This window comes from Neovison vison, chromosome 7 (genome assembly GCF_020171115.1).
Source record: "Neovison vison isolate M4711 chromosome 7, ASM_NN_V1, whole genome shotgun sequence".
Classification (NCBI taxonomy): domain Eukaryota; kingdom Metazoa; phylum Chordata; class Mammalia; order Carnivora; family Mustelidae; genus Neogale; species Neogale vison.
Window position 1 is genome coordinate 161,272,156 of NC_058097.1, and position 20,885 is coordinate 161,293,040.

The 20,885-nt window shown below is 34.7% G+C and overlaps 1 protein-coding gene and 1 non-coding gene across 6 annotated transcripts in view; both read right to left on the reverse strand.

Annotated features, from left to right (window-relative positions):
• Window positions 1–20,885, reverse strand: part of BTBD10 (BTB domain containing 10) — a 73,935-nt gene that overhangs the window by 14,956 nt on the left and 38,094 nt on the right. For all 5 annotated transcript variants that reach the window (XM_044258875.1, XM_044258873.1, XM_044258874.1 and 2 more), the window contains 3 exons: window positions 5,819–6,015; window positions 3,450–3,735; window positions 378–480 (listed from right to left, as the gene is read on the reverse strand). In XM_044258875.1, the coding sequence (XP_044114810.1) occupies window positions 378–480; window positions 3,450–3,735; window positions 5,819–5,972 (543 nt within the window). In that variant the 5' untranslated portion in view covers window positions 5,973–6,015. The remainder of the gene's footprint in view (window positions 1–377; window positions 481–3,449; window positions 3,736–5,818; window positions 6,016–20,885) is intronic.
• LOC122914687 lies at window positions 13,028–13,170 on the reverse strand. Its single transcript, XR_006385816.1, has one exon. It is a non-coding gene; the product is annotated as a U4 spliceosomal RNA (small nuclear RNA).

Below are 20,885 nucleotides of genomic sequence, written 5' to 3' on the forward strand. Positions count from 1 at the left end.
GTATCATATGATCTTTACATACGAAAATAAAAATGAATAAAATGGTATTTTTTAAAAAACAATACTCCCGGGGCGCCTGGGTGGCTCAGTGGGTTAAGCCTCTGCCTTCAGCTCAGGTCCTGGGATCAAGCCCCGCATCCGGCTCTCTGCTCGGCGGGGAGCCTGCCTCCACCTCTCTCTCTGCCTGCCTCTCTGCCTACTTATGATCTCTGTCTGTCCAATAAATAAATAAAATCTTAAAAAATAAATAAATAAATAAATAAAATAGAAAACAATATTCTGCATAGAGATATCCAAATAGAACTCTGCTTCTAATACAAATACCTACCAAAAGGGAGTTCTATGATTAAGTCAAGACATAAGAAATAAGCACTCACCAGAATAGCTCGAAACACTGTAGAGCCAATTCCCTCTGCCACTTCATACTCTCCCTTCTCGTTGGGACGTGTAAAGTTATGTTCTCTGCCAGATCCAAACATCCTATGATATTAGTAAATAATGAGAAATGTAACAATAGGATACTGCCTTCAAAGGGAAAATTTATTTCACATACAAAAGTAAAAAGGAATTACAATTTATTCATAAATTAGTTAAAAAATTGTTAGCAATTTATTCTGACAAAAGTAATAAACGAAGGATTATTAAAGATACTACCTTTCTGATGGGAGGGAATAGTAGTATAGATTCCCTATAAGCAAACAAAATCAGCTGACAAAACTCAGAAGCTAAAGAACTTTTCAGCCCCTTCTTCTCAGGGAGAGAGAGAAAAAAAAAAAATCAATCAATCAATCAATCTAGGGGAAAAGGTGATTTTTATACTAAACTTACCAGAAAGGGGGGAAAAAAATGGAAAAGGGAAACCATGTTATCTGTACCTCTTCCTTAAAACTGCTGCCCTCACTGCAAAGTTAATGCTATAATGCAGCACATACAGTAAAGTAGGAAACAGGCAGGTTAGGTTGTTTCACTTTTCACAACTCTAACATAAATATAAGAAACATCACTCATAATTCTTACACTTGTATCCCAGAACTGAAAAATTAGCAATAAATGCTCGGGTAAAGAGGAATGAGGAAGCTAAGCAGTGAATCAAAAGTTTAAACAAATGAATAAAAAGCTCTTAATACTAATTTTTACATAAGAAAATACAGATTTCTGGGGTGCCTGGGTGCCTCAGTGGGTTAAGCCTCTGCTTTCGGCTCAGGTCATGATCTCAGGGTCCTAGGATTGAGCCCCACATCTGGCTCTCTGCTCAGCAGGGAGCCTGCTTCCCCTTCTCTCTCTGCCTACCCCTCTGCCAACTTGTGATCTCTGTCAAATAAATAAATAATAACTTAAAAAAAATACAGATTTCTATTTTTTCAAGTAATGTTCTTGGCACTTTCATAGTAACTATGAAATGTTTTTTGAAAAGAGGGGCGCCTGGGTAGCTCAGTGGGTTAAAGCCTCTGCTTTCGGCTCAGGTCATGATCCGAGGGTCCTGGGATCAAGCCCCACGTCGGGCTCTCTGCTCAGCGGGGAGCCTGCTTCCAGCTCTCTCTCTGCCCGCCCTTCTGCCTACTTGTGATCTCTCTCTGTCAAATAAATAAATAAAATCTTTAAGAAAAAAAAAAGCAAAAGAAAAGAGCAAATGTGCAGAGTATGTTCTTCAAAATCAAAAGTTTAATGCATTACTCCCAAGAAAATTTTAAAACTGTGGTTAAGGAAGTTGGACCTCCAAATTAAATGATTCCATCATTCTTAAGTATTGTACTCAACAATTTCCCAATTTAAATGGTTTCTTCTTTTGTTATAACACAGAAATCTATAAAGAACAAAGCTTTTTTATTTCGAAGTTTCCAAAAGAATGCCAACTGCTTTTTACAGTACCCATGAATATTAATTTTCATCCCCAAAGATATGCTTTACTCAACTGGCATGGAAAAGACTTCACTGTAACCCAGAACTGGGATAAACTTCACTGTTTAAAAAAAAAAAAAAAAAGGCAAGGACAATCTTTCAGGAATCAAATGTCATGCAATTTTCTCAAATACTTGAATTTTTTTTTTTTTTTTAACAAAAGGAGAATGTTATGCTTCTCAGTTCAATGTGGATACACACACAGAAATATTTTGGACTTTGTTTTGTTTTGCTTTTAAAGAAAAGGTATCCTAACAAAGGAAGCAAAATTTCAAATATCTACTTTTATTTAAGAGTGTTTCTTTAAAATTTGGGTAAAAATTTAAAGTATTAATAGTGTCAGGTGCCTGGGTGGCTCAGTTGGTTAAGCAACTGCCTTCAGCTCAGGTCATGATCCTGGAGTCCCAGGATCGAGTTCTGCATAGGGCTCCCTGCTCCGTGGGTAGTCTGCTTCTCCCTCTGACTCTCTCCCTTCTCATACTCTCTCTCTCATTCTTTCTCTCAAATAAAATCTTCACCAAAAAAAAAAGTATTAATAGTGTCGAGTCATCCTCCTGACACCTTCCCTCAATAATCTTCCTTTGTGCTCCTAAAAATACATAAAAGCCGTACTTGTTTTCTTTGCCTCAGATACGTAAAGTCTAACTGCCAATGTTAAAAAGAATATTCGGCCTATTCAAAATGTGCAATGTCATGTGAGCTTTTATTCTGTATTCAGAGGAGAAATCACATGTACACACACAAAGGCATTCTAAATAGTTACTCATATACAACCTAGGGAAAAAAAAACAAGTTTTTAACACCATATAAATTTCTATTTCATTTCTATGCTCCTCCACTTTATATTAGAACAGGAAAAGATACTAATTTTACAATGAAAAAATACTTGAAAAAAAATGGAAAAAAAAATAAAGAAAAGGTATTCGCTCATTTTGGACACAATGAAAAATCAAGTCTATATTGTCTATATCATTCTTTTAAGACCACAGTTTCCACAACTACAAACTTCACATTGACCTTTACTCTAGACCCATACAGATTAGAATACAACTACAAGTCTCTTTCCTTCATTCTAACTACTTGTTAATACCTTCCTTTTTTTTTTTTTTTAATTTATCTGGCAATTCATGCTGACTTTTCAGCTAACCAAACTGTTTTTTTTTCTCTTTAAACAAAATGCTAATACCTGCTATATTTGGTTGTTGAATTTAGGATTTCCCCAAGTGAAAAAAAGCATATATTACTGTTATACTCACCTTGTTAGATACTATTTAAGGTTTTAACCTGTGGAGATTGTTTAGGACCCTATCTTCATTAAATAATTTTTTTTTCTTGTTGATATAACAAAAATTGTTAGAAATAAAACCAAGTTCAAGATCTGGCTCTACCATTTCCTGGCTATACTAACTTGAGCAAGTTATATTTAACTTTCAAAGCTCAGTTCATCTATAGAACAGGAATACTACATTTCAACAGGGAATTACTGTAAAACTTAAGTAAATAATGTGAAAATGCTTTATAATAATACAAAGAACTGCAATAATACAAACCTGCCCAACATTGTATTTGGCTGTGCAGTAAAAATGGATGGGTCTACAACAAATCTAGTGTTATCCACTATTAGTGTTACTCGTTCCGATGTTCTCACATTCCGAGCTCCTTCTTTTGCATTTTCATATACAAACACCATCTCCCCAGATGTCTTACAGCTACCATCCGAACTTGACTGACTACTGTTTCTGCTGCTGTTCCCAGCACTGCTACTGGAACCATTTGGAGATGCTTTTTGAGGACGAGGACTACTTGGACGAGAAGAACTATGATCTTTTTCTCGTTCTGAAATAAAGATGTTAAAGTTATGCAAATTTTCCTTTAAAAAAATTCAAGATCCATATTTATCTTTTAAAAATTCTGATGTAGAAAAGTTGTTTTAAATCACATTTCTGGGGGCCTGGGCAGCTCAGTTGGTTAAGGGTCTACCTTGGCTCAGGTCATGATCTCAGGGTCCTGCCACACTGGACTCTCTGCTCAGCAGAGAGTCTGCTTCTCCCTCTCCCTCTGGCCCCCACCCCCCACCGCCACTTGTGCATGCATGCACTCTCTCACATTCTCTCTCTCAAAAAATAAAATAAAGTAAAATCAATCAATCAAAGCATTTCTGCTTTTTTATTTCAAGTAACATTTTCACAGAGCACCATAAATATTACTTCCCAGGAATAAAACCTAAAACATCAAAATGTTTTCTAAATTAATTTTTGTAGATTTTTAAAAAGATGTATAGCTGACTAATGCTCACTCAGACTAAGATCAAAATTAAGGTAAATTTCATGCTAGTATGCTATTTAAAAATACATGAAACCCAAGGAATAGAATAGTCTTACAAGTTTACAAGTCAAATAAGCACTGACAGGAAGTAAAAGATTAATGAAAATACCAACTTTAACTGTCCTAAATACTAAAAGTATTAGTACTACTCTGAGAACACTAAGTACAAACTTTGGACTCTCACTATATTAATTAGGCCATCCTCAAACTAGTAATTTATCTCACAAAAGCAAGGCCCCAAAGGAAGAAAAAAGGTCACTAAGGACACAAAAGTATTTATTCTTTCAAATGACTTTTAATGTCTACCAACCAAATAAAATGGCTTCAATAGCTTATGATACATTGCTTTTTTTTCAGTCTCACTTTTTGTTGGAATAAAAGCACTGCCACAAATTCTAGAGGATCATATAGTTACTATCCATAATTTTAATTAGGTAGGAAATATTGTTAAAATTCAGAAGATTTTCTTCAGCTGCTCTAATATTCTATAAAGGGAAAATTAAAACTAAGATTCTGTGATAAGTTCCCTCTAGAGGATAGAACTACACTTTAAAGGTGACCTAAAAATGTACCTCCATCTCATCAGATTCATCAGCTTCTGCCAAGTTCCTCCATGACTCAGGCTACTCAGAACATTCTGTACAGCTTTACTGATGATATAATTAGGTTTGCTTTATCTCCAGAGATATTCTGACACCTCCATTTTATTGCCTGTTTCCAGAATGCTGGTAGCATCCCAAAACCAAAATTTGCTGAATTAATAAAAATCATTTATTATATCTTCCTATTCTCTTCCCAGGGATTGAATTTAGCATATTAATGAACTGTCAACTCCTATTTATACTTGCATGGATTTTTGGCTTATCAGTACTAGTTTGACTTTGAGGACCTACTTAGATACTGACAATCTCTCTGTATAATTAAGCCCTAAGATAAATGATTTTGATTTGTAACAATCAAAATAACAAAACAAAGTAACAATCAAAAATAAATTACTACATGGTTATTCTAGCTTTCACTTCCTTTTCTAGCATGATTAACCAAGAATTCCTATCAACAGTTTACTACAAATTTTTAAAAATAAACCACTTTGTATGTATCACATAAGATAAAAATCAATTTGAAAGACTTAGGGGCACCTGGGTGGCTCAGTCGGTTAAATGCCTGCCTTAGGTTCAGGTCAGGATCCCTGGCTCCTGGGATCTAACCCCACGGCATCTGCTCAGTGGGGAGCCTGCTTCTCCCTCTCCCTCTGCCACTCCCTTCCTCCCCCTACTCCTGCATGCACTCACACTCTCTCTCTCTCCCTCGAATATTTTTAAAAATTAAACAAATTATCTCATATCACAGTTTTAAAGGCTTTTCAAATTTCTTATGAAACTGTCCCAGACTAAAAAAAAAAATCACTTTTAAGTTTCATTTAATAAGCTGATTTCTTATAGCAAGAATGAAGCTAAGCTAAAATAGCAACTGAATAGAACTAAGAAGTTAATTTTACTCTCAAGTACTATGCAGAATTCACAGTCATTACTGTTTTAAAAAGGTAACTGCATGCTTTTAAAAACTGTCAGGAAGATGAGTTAATTTTACGTACCAACATGGTGTTGTCGTGTTGGAGAAGTAACATTTCTAATACAAGGAGTGAGTTGAGATTCTGTTCTTTCGTGAGATGAATCTCGTGATCTGTCACTTGATCTTCGTCTATCTCTTGATCGTTCATGTCCCCCGCTAGCACCATGTAGACTCATTTTGGTGTGGTCAACAACTCCTTTAGCAACACGTGAGGGAGTACTGGTAAGTCAAAAAAGAAAATTAACCATAAAAGTGGAACAGGGGATCACAAATGCTTTTAAAGAAAAAAGCAATTAACATTAAACTACTACTATTTTGAAGTTTAAGAATCAAATGCTACTTTACAATTCTGAAACATAATTATCTTAAACGTGTAGGTTTTATAAATGCTGGAACAGAGTATATTTAAAGATCAAATAATCCAACTCAGTTGGTTTTTTTTTTTTAAGAATGAGAAAAACTAAAGCCCAGAAATGTTAATTAACTTTTGAGTAAGTAGTAGTAGTAATAGTAGTAGTACTAGAGATCACCCAGATCTTCTAAATATTGCTCAAACATTTTTCTCTCTTTGATGGGGCAGGGGGTGGCAAGGCACAGGCAGAGAGAACACCAGCTTTCAGAACTCCAAAAAAATCAGCTATGGGGCAAAGTAACTGGTCTCCTTGCCAAATACAATAAGCCTACATGCTTACTTTAATATCAACTCATCTTGATTTTGATTGAACTCCTTTCAAAATTTTTGGCAAAAAAAAAGTTTTTTGAAAAGCATTTCTCTAAAAAGCTTAATTAACTGTGCTCTGTAAAGCTACAGAATTTAAAATTTTAAAATATCTTAGGTAAATTTGCTTGTAAGAAGTGAATACCTGAGAATGATGATTTAATTGACAGAATTAAGTCATAATTATTTATGAAGATATATGAACCACATGTACAATGCTATAGAGAAGTTCCCTCAAGGGACTTGCATGTATCCAGCTCAGTAATAGATGCGTATCGGTAATACATGAACACACAGAAATTTAAACAATTCAATAGTAATCCCAAATTTCAAATATAAAGCTGGTAAGACATCTCAAATATGTAACTAATAAGTGAGAAATAGATAATAAATGCTTTAATATCTCAGAGGAAGAAAACTTCACTACAGACTTGAGTTAATCACTGGTGAATCAGGTGCTGGCAACTAGGTAAGATTTTCATAAAGTACATTGCAGGTAAGAAAACTGACAAGAACAAAGAGAGAGCCAAACCTAATACATCTGGAAATTTACCATCTCATCATTATACCATGATGCATGGTTTAAAAATTTAGTGTTTTTTATAAACAGAAACAGAAGAAACTTCACAGTTTAGAGAAATACAGAAATATAACACAAATTGTACTCTAATACTTAGTTGCTCAACATGTTGAGTATTACTTAACATTATGGAATGTTTCCTCATCTGTAAAATACAGGTTCTATTTACGTTATTAAGATTAATATGAGGATTAAACGAAGAAATAGAAGTACACTAACCAACAATGTATCTAGCACAACAGAATCCCCCAATTAAATACTAGTTTATTTAGTTATGATAGATGGAGATATTAAAGTTCAATTATAAGACTGCTCGGAGTCACACAGTATTTAGTGGATATGCTAATAATACTGTACCCTAAGGCTTTTTTTTTTTTTAATTTTTTTTTTTAAGATTTTATTTAGAAAGGCAAGCAGAGAGAGAGGAGGAAGCAGGCTCCCTGCTGAGCAGAGAGCCCGATGCGATGCGGGGCTTGATCCCAGAACCCTGGGATCATGACCTGAGCCAAAGGCAGAGGCTTTAACCCACTGAGCCACCCGGGTGCCCCTACCCTAAGCCTTTTAATTCATTCCAGTGTCCCCTCCATATTATTAACCCTGCACTCCATCACTGAAACCACACTCATTAAAATTTAAATCTTCTTGATTCAATTTTAAATCCCATAGTGCTTTCGGAACATCTCCTCTGTTGGCTTATTATCTACAATTCTTTGTTATTTTAGTATTTTCTTTTATTAAGATACTCAGTCATCACCTCATTATAACAGACTACAAAGATAAAAGATAAGGCTAACTTTGTATTTATCCTAAGAGTTACTTCTAGGGAAATAAAGACAACCTATCAACCTTTATCAGTTATTTGTCTTTCATAAAGCCACAGAGCAAAAAAATTCTACTCCCACCTTCTTTCTAGTGAAAAAGATCAAAACAGGACTGCATCCTTGGAACATAATAGTTTTCTTCTTATAGAAAAGATCCTACTGCTTTTATGTTAAAAACCTCAGAGTAGAAACAATGGAATTTCTGGTTTGTCTTAAAGTAGGAAAAAGAGGGGCGCCCTGGGTGGCTCAGTGGGTTAAAGCCTCTGCCTTCAGCTCCGGGTCCTGGGATAGGACCCCATATTGGGCTCTCTGCTCGGCAGGGAGCCTGCTTCCTCCTCCCTCTGCCTGCCTCTCTGCCCACTTGTGGTCTCCGTCTGTCAAATAAATAAATAAAATCTTTAAAAAAAAAAATAAAGTAGGAAAAAGAAAGCAATCTACACAAATAGAAAAAGGAATATATATTGAAAAAAAAACCTCCTCAAATTATCTTAGCTGTTAAGTTTTAAATGTGCTTAAGTGCTTAAAAATGAATCTAATTGTTAATCTAATGGACAAGGTATAAACCCAACTACAACTAAGGCCAAATGCAGGACAAATGTTCAGTTTGAGTGAGGCCAAGGAGACTGATTAATTGAAAGTGTTTCTATCAGACACTTTTATAACTGAAACATTAACTGCTACTAAGCATTTATTCTGCTAAAATATTGGCTTTACCTCTAAAACGTTTAGATTTTAAAGAAATGCAAAAGGATCATACTTCCATTCTTTATTTTCATTCCCAAATGGAATGTACTCTGCATCAGACCTTCAAAATCAGATGTCATCGAAGACTAATTATGTCCTACTTGATTTAATTAAATAATTTTAGATCAGAAAAGCACTCTAAGGACAAAAATAATTAGTATGTGTAAAAGAAAATGAGGACAAGCAAGTTCAGAGGGGATAAGTCTGCTTCATGTTGCATTTAAAAGTCAGAGATCTGTGAACTCAGGACAGGTAAGGAGTTGAAGATTACATCAGCTCCAACATCTACTTTTAGTCAAGACAGAATAACAAGGATTGAATTTGTTTTCCTATCTGGGGGAAAAAAGTAGACAAAATATATAAAAACAATGGTTTGTAAGATACAGTTCATCAGCAAAGACAGTGATCCCTGAAAGATGAAAAACAAATGAGATAAGCCCAACAACTGCTCTAAATTATTTTTTCCAAATTACTATTTTTATTAATTATTTTTATTAACATATAATATGTTATTTGCCCCAAGAGTATAGGTCTGTGAATCGTCAGGCTTACACACTTCACAGTACTCATCGTATCATAAACCCTCCCCAATGTCCATAACCCAACCACCCTCTGCATGCTCCTCCTCCCCACAGCAACCCTCAGTTTATTTTGTGAGATTATGAGTCTCTTTCCAGATTACTATCTTAAGAGATTTTCCAGAGTAAATAGGGAAGTGAAACCCAGGTAGAACCTGGTAGATTCAGGTAAGGAGCTGGAGAGCTTGGGAATAGTAGGTGCCAAGAGTTTTCAGGAAAGAGTACTAGAGAGGGGGGAGCAAGCAGCACAGAGAAAACGTCAGAGATCTGCAGTCTTCTTGAAATACTGAGCTGAGTACCAACCAGCGAATACATATGAGGAAACGACATAAGGCTGGGAAAGGAACCAACTCAAAGGATAAGAAGACACAGTGACCAGGACTCATATAGGACCTACTTCCCCCAGCAACCTGGAAAATCTTGTAATTCATAGGGCACTGGAGAAAGAATCTTGACTAGTTTTAAAATTTAAAAAAAGCACTATGGGATTTAAAATTGAATCAAGAAGATTTACATTTTAATGAGTGTGGTTTCAATGATGATCTTGACTCTGAAATGGGAATTAGACCTAGACTGGTCACCGTGCTAGTCACATCTAACAAATCTTAACAGGAGACCTGAAAAGAATCATACTGTTTCCAAGGAACTCAACTGTAAAACAAAGCTCAAGAATATTTATAGAAAAAAAAAATACGCAGCATCTAAACAAGGTAAAATTCACAATGTATGGCATTCAATAAAAAATTACCAGGCGTGCAAATAAGTAGGAAAACAGAACCTGTAAGAGATTTTTAAAACTCAATCAAAATCAGCTTGGAACTGACATGTCTCAGAATTAGAAACAATGACATTAGAAGTCATTATAATCCTATTTCTCCAAAAGGTTATGTAGAAATACAGAAGAAAAAAAAAAGATGCAGATCAAACTTCCAGAGATAAAAAATGAGATCTTAGATGAAAAACAGACTGGATGGAATTAAAGAAAATTACACATTATAGAAGAAAAGATTTGTGAATTTGAAGACACAGCAAGAGGAAATATCAAAAATAAATATAGTATTCATTATAAAAAAAAATAAATGGAGTAAGAGTGAGCAGCAGGTCAATTTCAAATGCCCTAATATAAGTATAATGGAGTCCATAAAGGAAGAAAGGTAAAGAAAAGAAAAAATATTTGAATCATGTCTTGAAATGTAATAAATACTACATGTAACACACACAACAAATCCCATATTTTAAGAAAAAAAAATCCTGTGAACCTATGTTTGTTTTATCTAGCTGAAACATCTTCAAAAATAAAGAGGGAGGGGGCGCCTGGGTGGTTCAGTGGGTTAAGCCGCTGCCTTCGGCTCAGGTCATGATCTCAGGGTCCTGGGATCAAGTCCCACATCGGGCTCTCTGCTCAGCAGGGAGCCTGCTTCCTCCTCTCTCTCTCTCTCTCTCTGCCTGCCTCTCTGCCTACTTGTGATCTCTCTCTCTGTCAAATAAATAAATAAAAAATAAAATAAAATAAAAATAAAGAGGGAAATGCATTTTCAGACACACACACAAAAAGATGAATGAATTAATTAACCATGAGCAGACTGGCATTATAGGAAGAGTTAAAGGAAGCCCTTTAGTCAGAAGAAAAAGTAATGCCAGAAGAAAATATGAATCTACACAAAGGGACTGAAGAACATTGGAAATAGTAACTACATGGGAAGATCTTTTTTATATTGTTTAAATCTCTTTAAAAGATTCAAACAAATCTCCTTAAAAGATTTAAATAATAATTATAACAATACAGTATGGGGCTTATAACATATACACATAGCTATAATAGCAAGTTTGGGACGAGAGACATAAAAGTACACTATTGTGGCTCTTAAACCATTTCTTGTGTCAAGTAGTACTGCTTGAAGGTAGACTGATAAATTAAAGATTTGTATTACAAGCCCTCAAACAACCACTAAAGTAAGGAAACGAAGAATTACAGGTAATGAGCCAACACAGAAGAGAAAATGAAATCATTAAAAAAAAAAAAAGATGCAATTAATCCAAGAGGGCAAAGGAAAAAGGGAGAGGATGGGGAAACAAGAACAAATGAGACAAATAGAAAATAAAAAGCGAGATGACAGACTTAATCATATCTATAATCACATTAAATGTAAGTGGCCTAACCCATAAAAGGTAGAGATTATCAGACTAGATATAAAAGTCACACACAATTACATATGTTGCCTACCTGAAACACACTTCAAATATAAAAGTACAGAGATTCACTATAAAAGGATAATGAAAAATCAACTATGCTGACACTAGTCAAGAGAAAGCAAAAGTAACAATATTAATATCAAAGTAGACTATAGAGCAAAGAATATTACCAAGGCATATCAAAAAGAAAAGCAGGATATATTCATTAAAACCATGTCTCAAAAGTTCTTCTGCTTCATAATACAGCTTCAAGATACGTGAAGCAAAATCTGATAAAACTGTAAAAACTCCATAATTATATTAAGAGATTTCAATACTCCCTTGTAATACTTAATAGAGCAAACAAAAAATCAGGAAAGATGAATAAAATTTGAACACTATCAATGACCTAAGACATTTATAGAACATTGAAGCCAGTAGGAGCAAACAACTCATTTGTTTCATATGCCCACAAAACATTTACCAAGACAGATGATATTCTGAGCAACAAAACAAGTCTCCATAAATTGAAAAGAATTCAAACATATAAAATTTGTCCTCTGATCACAATGGAATAAGATTAAGATTCAGTAACAGAAACATATATGTAAATTTCCCAAATATTTGGAAATTGAATAACACCTTTTAAATAATTCATGGATCAAAGAAGAAAGCAAAAGGGAGAATGCAAAATTTTCAAGTTAAAAAAAAATGTAATCAAAATGTATAGAATGGCATGACATTATAGCAGCAGTTAGGGAGCAAATTATAGCATTAAATACCTATATTAGAAAAAAAGAAAGTTCTAAAAAATAAATAACTTGTTTCCACCTTAAAAAACTAAGCAAAGACTAAATTAAACCCAAAGTGGAAAAAGTAAGCGTACACTAATTAACACTTCTATAAGCAGCACACAGGGTGTGCATCTTCTTTCCTCCCATTCAGAACTATTTATGCTGAAATATTTTTATACTTGTTAGTTGTTAAGTTAAATATTTTAAAAGTCATAATTATGTAATTATGAGGGTTGGACTCATCTTGTAGGTTTATAAGCCATTTATAGTTATTCTTACCTATTGTTTTATGTCAGGTTTGTGGCATTTTGTTTATTAGTTTGGATATTCTCTATATATTAAAATAATTAAATGTTTGTCTGCCATGTAGATTTTTTTAAAAAGTAGAAAAAGTAGTAAGAAAGATCAGAGTGGAAATCAAAATAATAGAAAACAGAAAAAAAATAGGGGAAAAAAATCAATGAAACAAAACCTAGTTCCTTTGAAAAACCCAATTAAGGGGCACCTGGGTGGCTCAGTGGGTCATGATCCCGGGGTCCTGGGATAGAGCCCCGAATAGGGCTCCCTGCTCGGTAGGGAGCCTGCTTCCTCCTCTCTCTGTCTGCCTCTCTGCCTACTTGTGATCTCTACCTGTCAAATAAATAAATAAATAGAATCTTCAAAAAAAAAAATTTATAAACCTCTAGCCAGACTGGAGATAAAAAATTGAGAAGATACAAATCCCAATATTAGAAATGAGAAAGCTGACATCACTACAAAGGTCACCCATATTAAAAGAGTAATAGAAGAGTACTATAAACAACTTTACACAAATAAGTTCATCAACTTAGAAAAACTGGACAAATTCTAAGGTACCAAACCTTACTCAGTAAGAAACAGATAAGGTGAACAGCTCTATTTTTTCAATTAGCAATAATCGCGCCTCGGATAAACCTCATTGGCTACGATACTGCCACTGCACAAAGCTTCCATTTTTTCAAAAGATTTTATTTGAGAGAGAGAGAGAGAGAGAGAGAGAAATAGAACACATGCTTGGGGAGGAGCAGAGGGAGAGGGAAAGGCACAAGCAGACTCCTTGCTGAGATCGGAGTCTGACTTGAGGCTTCATCTCAGGACCCTGAGATCATGACCTGAGCTGAAATCAGATGCTTAACTGACTGAGCTACCCGGATGCCCCTGAATAGCACTATTTCTATTAAAGAAATTGAATTTGCAGTTCAGAAATTCTCCTGTAAGAAAACTCCAGGCCCAGATGGCTTCACTGATAACTCTACCAAGCACTTAAGAGGGATATAATATCAATTCTACATAAACTCCTTCAGAAAATTGAAGACAACATATTTCCTAACTCATTATATGAGGCCAGCATTACTCAAGTACCAAAACCAAAGACTTTATAACTATAGACATGCCTCAGAATATGCATATTTAAACAAAAATTTAATCAAACAGAGCGGCAGATAAAAATGTCAATCCATTATGTTCTAATGAGATTTATCCTAAAAATGCAAGACTGGTTGAATACTCAAAAATCAATTACTATATGTCAATTATACTTCAATTAAAATGTCTTAATATAATTCACCATATTAACAAACTAATGAAAAAAGCTGTATCTCAGTATACATTTTGGCAAAAAGGAAATCCATTCCTGATTTAAAAAACAAAGCAGGAATACAATAGAATATCACCAACTGGATAAAAGATATCTACAGAAAAACCTACAGCCAGCGTCAGACTTAGTGGTTAAAGACCAAACACTCTCCACCTAAGATCAAGAACAATACAAGAATGTCTACTCTCACCACTTTTATTCATCAATGTACTAAAGAGTCTACCCAGAACAGTATGTCAAGAAAAAGGTCTAGAAGGCATTCAGATTGGAAAAGAAGTAAAAACCATCCTTATCTGCAGACAATGCAATCATCGATTGTAGACTCTAGTACAAAGTTACTAGAACTAATGAGTTTAACAAGGTAACAGGATGCAAGATCAATATTCAAAGTCAGCTGAACCTTGGAACAATGCAAGTGTTGGGAAACCAACCCCTCCAGTTTAAAACCTGCACGTAACTTTTGACTCCCCCAAAACTTAACTAACAGCCTCCTGTTCACCAGAAACCTTACCTATAAACAGTTAATACATATTTCATGTTATATGTATTATACTATACACTGACAATAACTTAAGCTAGAGAAAAGAAAATGTTAAGAAAATCATAAAGAACAGAAAATACATTTACAGGGACGCCTGGGTGGCGCAGTTGGTTGGACGACTGCCTTCGGCTCAGGGCGTGATCCTGGAGTCCCGGGATCGAGTCCCACATCAGGCTCCCAGCTCCATGGGGAGTCTGCTTTGCTCTCTGACCTTCTCCTCGCTCATGCTCTCTCTCACTGTCTCTCTCTCTCAAATAAATAAATAAATAAAATCTTTAAAAAAAAAAGAAAATACATTTACAGTACTACATGCATATTTATTGGGAAAAAAATCTGCATGTAAGTAGTCTGTGCAGTTCAGATCCATGTTGTTTAAGGGTCAACTATACTAGCAACAACAATAACATCAAATCAGAAATTAAAATTTTAAAACAACACCATTTACAGTAGCATCAAAAAACTGAAATATGTAAGGATAAATCTGCCAAAGATGGAGATCTATATGCTAAAAGTATAAAACACTGCTGAGAGTAACCTAAGAAGACCTAAATAAATGGAAAAATTCACCAAGTTCACACAAGTCAAATGATTCAATATTATTAAAAAAGCAATTCTCCCCAAGTTGATCTATAAATACAATGTAACTCCAGGGGTGCTTGGGTTGCTCAGTTAAGTGTCTGATTTCAACTCAGGTCATGATCTCAGGGTTCTGGGGTCACCCTGCCTGGGGTTCCATGTTCAGTACTGAGTCTGCTTGTCCTTCTTTCCCTCCTCCTGCCTGTGTTTGTGCTCTGGCTCTCTCTCATAAACAAATAAAATCTTAAAAAACACACAATATAATTCCAAAATTTTTAACAGGTTTCTTGGTCAAAAGTAACAAACTGATTCCAAAATTCATACAGAAGTGCAAAGGATCTAGAAGAGCCTAAATAACTTCTTAAAAAGAACAGATATGGAACACTAATCTAATTTCAAAGCTTATTATAAAGATACAGGAATGAACACAGTGTGTTACTGGTATAATGACAAATAGATTAATGAATCAGAAAAGGGCCCACACACACATATACAGACAACTCATTTTCAACAAGGATTCAAAGTCAATTCAAGAGTCTTTTCATCAAATAGTGCTGAAACAAATGAATATAGAATGTATAATCTGCCTCCAGCACCTTGGGGAGGGGAGAGTTGCAGGTGACGGAAGGAGAGTTTGTGTCATATACAAAAGTGAAGTCAAAATGAATCACAACCCTAAATCTAAAACTTAAAATTATAAAAGTTTAAGGAGAAAAAAAGCAGAATTCATTAAAAAATATATTAACACGGGGTACCTGGGTGGCTCAGTCGGTTAAGCATCTAACTTGATTTTGTCTCAGGTCATGATCTCAGGGTTGTGAGACTGAGCCCCACATTGGGCTCCATGCCAGGTGTGGAGCCTGCTGCTCTCTCTCTCTCTCATTCTCACCCACCCTTTTTCCCTCCCTCCTTCTCCTCTCTAAAGCTAAGTAAATAAGTAAACCAATAAACTGATGAACTGGGGTACATCAAAATTAAAAATTCTTGGGCACCTGGGTGGCTCAGTGGGTTAGGCCGCTGCCTTCAGCTCAGGTCATGATCTCAGGGTTCTGGGATCGAGTCCTGCATCAGGCTCTCTGCTCAGCAGGGAGCCTGCTTCCCTCTATTTCTCTCTGTCTCTCTGCCTGCCTCTCCGTCTACTTGTGAGCTCTCTTTGTCAAATAAATAAAAAAAAAATTAAAAATTCTTCAGGCTGCCTGGGTGGCTCAGTTGGTCCAGCACCCGCCTTCGGCTCAGGTCATGATCCCAGGGTCCTGGGATCAAGTCCCACATAGGGCTCCCTACTCAGCAGGGTGTGTGCTTCTCCCTCTCCCTCTGCCTGCTGCTCTCCCTGCTTGTGTTTGCACATGCGCGCTCTCTCTGTCAAATAAATTAATTTTTAAAAATCTTTTAAAAAATTTAAAACTTTTGCTCTTCAAAAGATACTGGTAGGAGAATGAAATGACATATCTGAAAAAGAATGTGTATCTAGGCTATAAAGAACTCTCAAAGCACAAAAAATTTGAGATATAAGGATGAAAAAAATAAATACATGAAAAGCTGCTGAACATCATCACTCATTAAGGAATGCAAATCAAAACCACAATGTAACACCATTTCACATCTGTATGAATGGCTAAATAAAAAGAATGGCCATATCAAGGGTTGATGAATATGTGTATGAAATGAAACTGTCACATACTCCTGATGGTAATGTAAAATGGCCCAACCACTTTAAAAACTGTATTAAAAAACAGTTTGAAAGTTTCTTAGAAATTTACATATTTACTATGCATATGACCCAGGCATTCCACCTATTCACCCAAAAGAAATAAAAGCATATGTCTGTAAAAAGATACAAACATTGTTAGTTGCTTCATTTGTAACAGTTCCAAACTAAAGACAGCCTAAATGTCTGTGAACAGGTAACTGGATAAACAATTTGTGATGTGTACATACAATGGAATACTGCTCAAAAAAAGAGAAACGAACTATTAATACAAGTTACAACATGGATCAAGTTCAAAATTATACTGAGCGAAAGAAGCTAGATCCCTCTACCACCCAAAAAAGGACACAGTAATATCAAGTTCTGGGAAACACAAACTAATGTACAGTGTCAGAAAATATACTGGTGCTTATATGGGCATGGAATATGGGGCTGAAAGAGGTAGAAGGAAAAAGTTACAAAGGACCCCGAGCAGAATTCTTTGAAAAGGTGAGAACTAGAAGAAAATTATGAGAAGAAAAAATTTCATAGGTAAAAACAAACATATAATAAAGGTAGTAGACTAATCACTTATAAAGTCAGTATGGAGGTAAAAACACAAAAGTAGTAAAATCAGTTATATCCACAAATACCATCAAGGAATACAGAAAAAGATGTAAATATGTCATCAAATACCTAAAATGTGGAGGGAGGAGTAAAAGTTTAGTGCTTTTAGAATGTGTTCGAACTTAAAGTGACCATCAACCTAATATAAACTGCTATACACTAAGATATTATAAACCTAATGGTAACAAACCAAAAAACTATAATAGATGCACAAAAAATAAAGGGAAAGGAATCTAACCATAACACTAAAGAAAACAATCAAATTATGAAGGAAGAGAACAAAACAAAGGAACAGAGAGAAACTACAAAACAACCAGAAAACAATGAACGAAATGGCAATAAGTACATACCTATCAGTAATTACTTTAACTATAAATGGACTAACCATTCCAATCCAATGAGTGAAAGGATTAAAAAAAAACAAGACCCATTATATGCTCCCTACAAGAGACTCACTTCAAAACTAAACACATGTACAGATTAAAAATGAAGGGCTGAAAAACATATACCATGCAAATGGAAGTAGGAAAAAAAAAAAGCCAGGGTGGCAATACTTACACCAAACAAAAGAGACTTTAAAACAGACTGTAGCAAAAAAATAATAAAATAAAATAAAAAATAAACAGACTGTAGAAATAGAAAAAGAAGGGCACTACAAAATAATAAAGAGATCGATACAATAGGAGGGTATAACAATTGTAAATACCTATACACCTAACAAAGAACCACCTAAATGTATAAAGCAATTATTAACAGATATAAAGGGAGAAACTGAAAGTAACACAATAATAGTAGGGGACTTTAACACTGCACTTACATCAATAATAGATCATCCAGACAGAAAATCAACAAGGAAACACTGACTTAATGACATAATTAGACCAGATGGACATAAGATCTATACAGAACAGTCCATCCAAAAACAGCAACATACACATTCTTTTCAAGTACACATGGAACATTCTGTTAAGACAGATCATGTTGGTCCACAAAACAAGTCACAATAAATTTAATAAATTTAATTTCAGTCTTAATAATTAAGACAAATCATACCAAGCATCTTTTCTGAGCACAATGGTATGAAACTAGAAATCAATAATAATAATCTGGAAAGAACACAAATACATGGAGGCTAAACAACATGCTACTAAACAATGAATGGGTCAACCAAAACAAAGAAGAAATTAAAAAAATACACGAAGACAAACGGAAATGAAAACACAATGGCCCCCAATCTTTGGGACACAGGAAAAGCAGTTATGAGGGAGAACTTTATACTAACAAAGGCCTACTTCAAGAAACAAGAATACTCTCAAATAAACAACTCAAACTTACATCCAAAAGAGCTAGAAAAAAACAACCAAAGCCCCAAGCTAGCAGAGGAAGGAAATGATAAAGGTTAGAACAGAAATAAAATGGAGGATTAAAAAACAATAGGAAAGATCGATGAAATCAGGAGCTGATTCCTTGAAAAGATGATAAACATTGATAATAAGTCCTCAGACAGACTCATCAAGAAAAAAGAGAAAAACTGAAATAAAATCAGAAACGAAGGAAAAATGACAACCAACACCACAGAAATATAAAGAAAATATAAAAGAATATTATGAAAAACTGTATGCCAACAAATTGGACAACCTGAGAGAAATGGATAAATTCCTAGAAACATATTATCTTCCAAGACCGGGATAAAACAGAAAACTTAAGCAGATCAATTACTAGTAATGAAACTGAATCAGTAATCAAAAAACCTCCAATAAACAACAATCCAAGACCAGATGGTGAATTCTACTGAACACAAAGAGCTAACATATATTCTTCTGTGTTAGAATTACAAGAGAAAGTAGAAGAGAAAAACTGCCACATTCATTCTACAAGACCAGCATTATTACCCTGATACCCAAACCAGGGAAAAACACTGCAGAAAAAGAAAACTACAGGCCAAGATCTCTGACAAACACAGATGCAAAAATCTTCAACTTATTAACAAACTGAATTCAACAAAACATTAAAAAAGTAATTCTCTACAATCAAGTAAAGTTTATTCCAAGGATGGAAGGAAGGGTGGTTCAATATTTGCAAATCAATCAATGTGATACATTAAAAAAAAAAAAAGGATAAAAACCATCTCAAAAAAAAAATTGACAAAATATAACATCCATTCAGGATACAAAGTCTCTTTAGAAATATTTTAAATGATACTTAAATCCAAGAGTTCCCCCACTAAAGACAACTGCAGCAAGACAAACCAGGTTTAGAGAGAGCAAACTTTAACATAATAAAAACCATACAAGAAAAACACAGTGATTTAAAAACTGAGAGCCTGTCCTCTAAAATCAGGAACAAGGATATCCATTCTCACCACTTTTATTCAACACAGCACTGGAAATCCTAGCTGTAAGAGTCAGACAAGAAAAAGATACAAAAGGCATCCAAACTGGTAAAGAAGTAGAACTCATTATTTGTAGATGATATGATACTATATATGGAAAACCCTAAAAATCCCACCAAAAAAACTATTAGAACTGATAAATGAATTCAGTAAAGTCGCAGGATACAAAATCAATATACAGAAATCTGTTCCATTTCTATACACTAACAAAAAAGTAGCAAAAAGAGAATTTAAGAAAACAATCCCATTTACAACTGCACCAAAAAGAATAAAATGCCTAGGAATAAACTTAACCAGGGAGGTGAAAAATTCGTACTCTGAAAACTACAAAACACTGATGAGAGAAATTTAAAGCAACACAAACAAATCTATCTTCATGGATTGGAAGAATCAGTATCATTAAAATGTCCATACTACCAAAAACAATCTACGAATTCAATGTAATTCATATCAAAATATCAACACCCTTTTTCATAGAACTGGAACAAATAATACTAAAGTTTGTATGGAACCATAAAAGACCCTGAATAGCAAGTAATCTGGAAAAAGAGTAACAAAGCTAGAGGTATCACAATCCCAGATTTCAAGATATACTACAAAGCTATAGTAATCAAAACCGTATGTTACTGGCACAAAGACAGACACACAGACCAAAGGAACAGATCTGAGAGTCCAGAAATAAATTCATGCTTCTGTGGTCAATTAATCTGCAACAAAGAATATACAATGGGGCAAAGACAGTCTCTTCAACAAATGGTGCTGGGAAAACTGGACACCTACATGCAGGAGAATAAAACTGAACCATCTTCTTACAGCATACACAAAAATAAACTCAAAATGGACCTAAATGTGAGATGGATTAGAACTCCTAAAAGAAAGCATAGGCCATAATCTCTTGGACACTGACCTTAGCAACAGATTTATGGATATGTGTCCTCAGGCAAAGGGAAACAAAAGCAGAGTTAAATTAAATTAAATAGCAGAACTATTAAAACTACACCAAAATAAAAAGCTTTTGTACATTAAATGAAACCATCAATAAAACAACAGGCAATCTACTGAATGGGAGAAGATATTTGCAAATGATGTATCTGATAAGGTGTTAAAATGCAAAATATATGAAGACAATTCAATACCAAAAAGCCCCAAATAATCTGATTAAAAAATAGGCAGAGAGGGTGGCTCAGTGGATTAAGCCTCTGCCTTCGGCTCAGGTCATGATCTCAGGGTCCTGGGATGGAGTC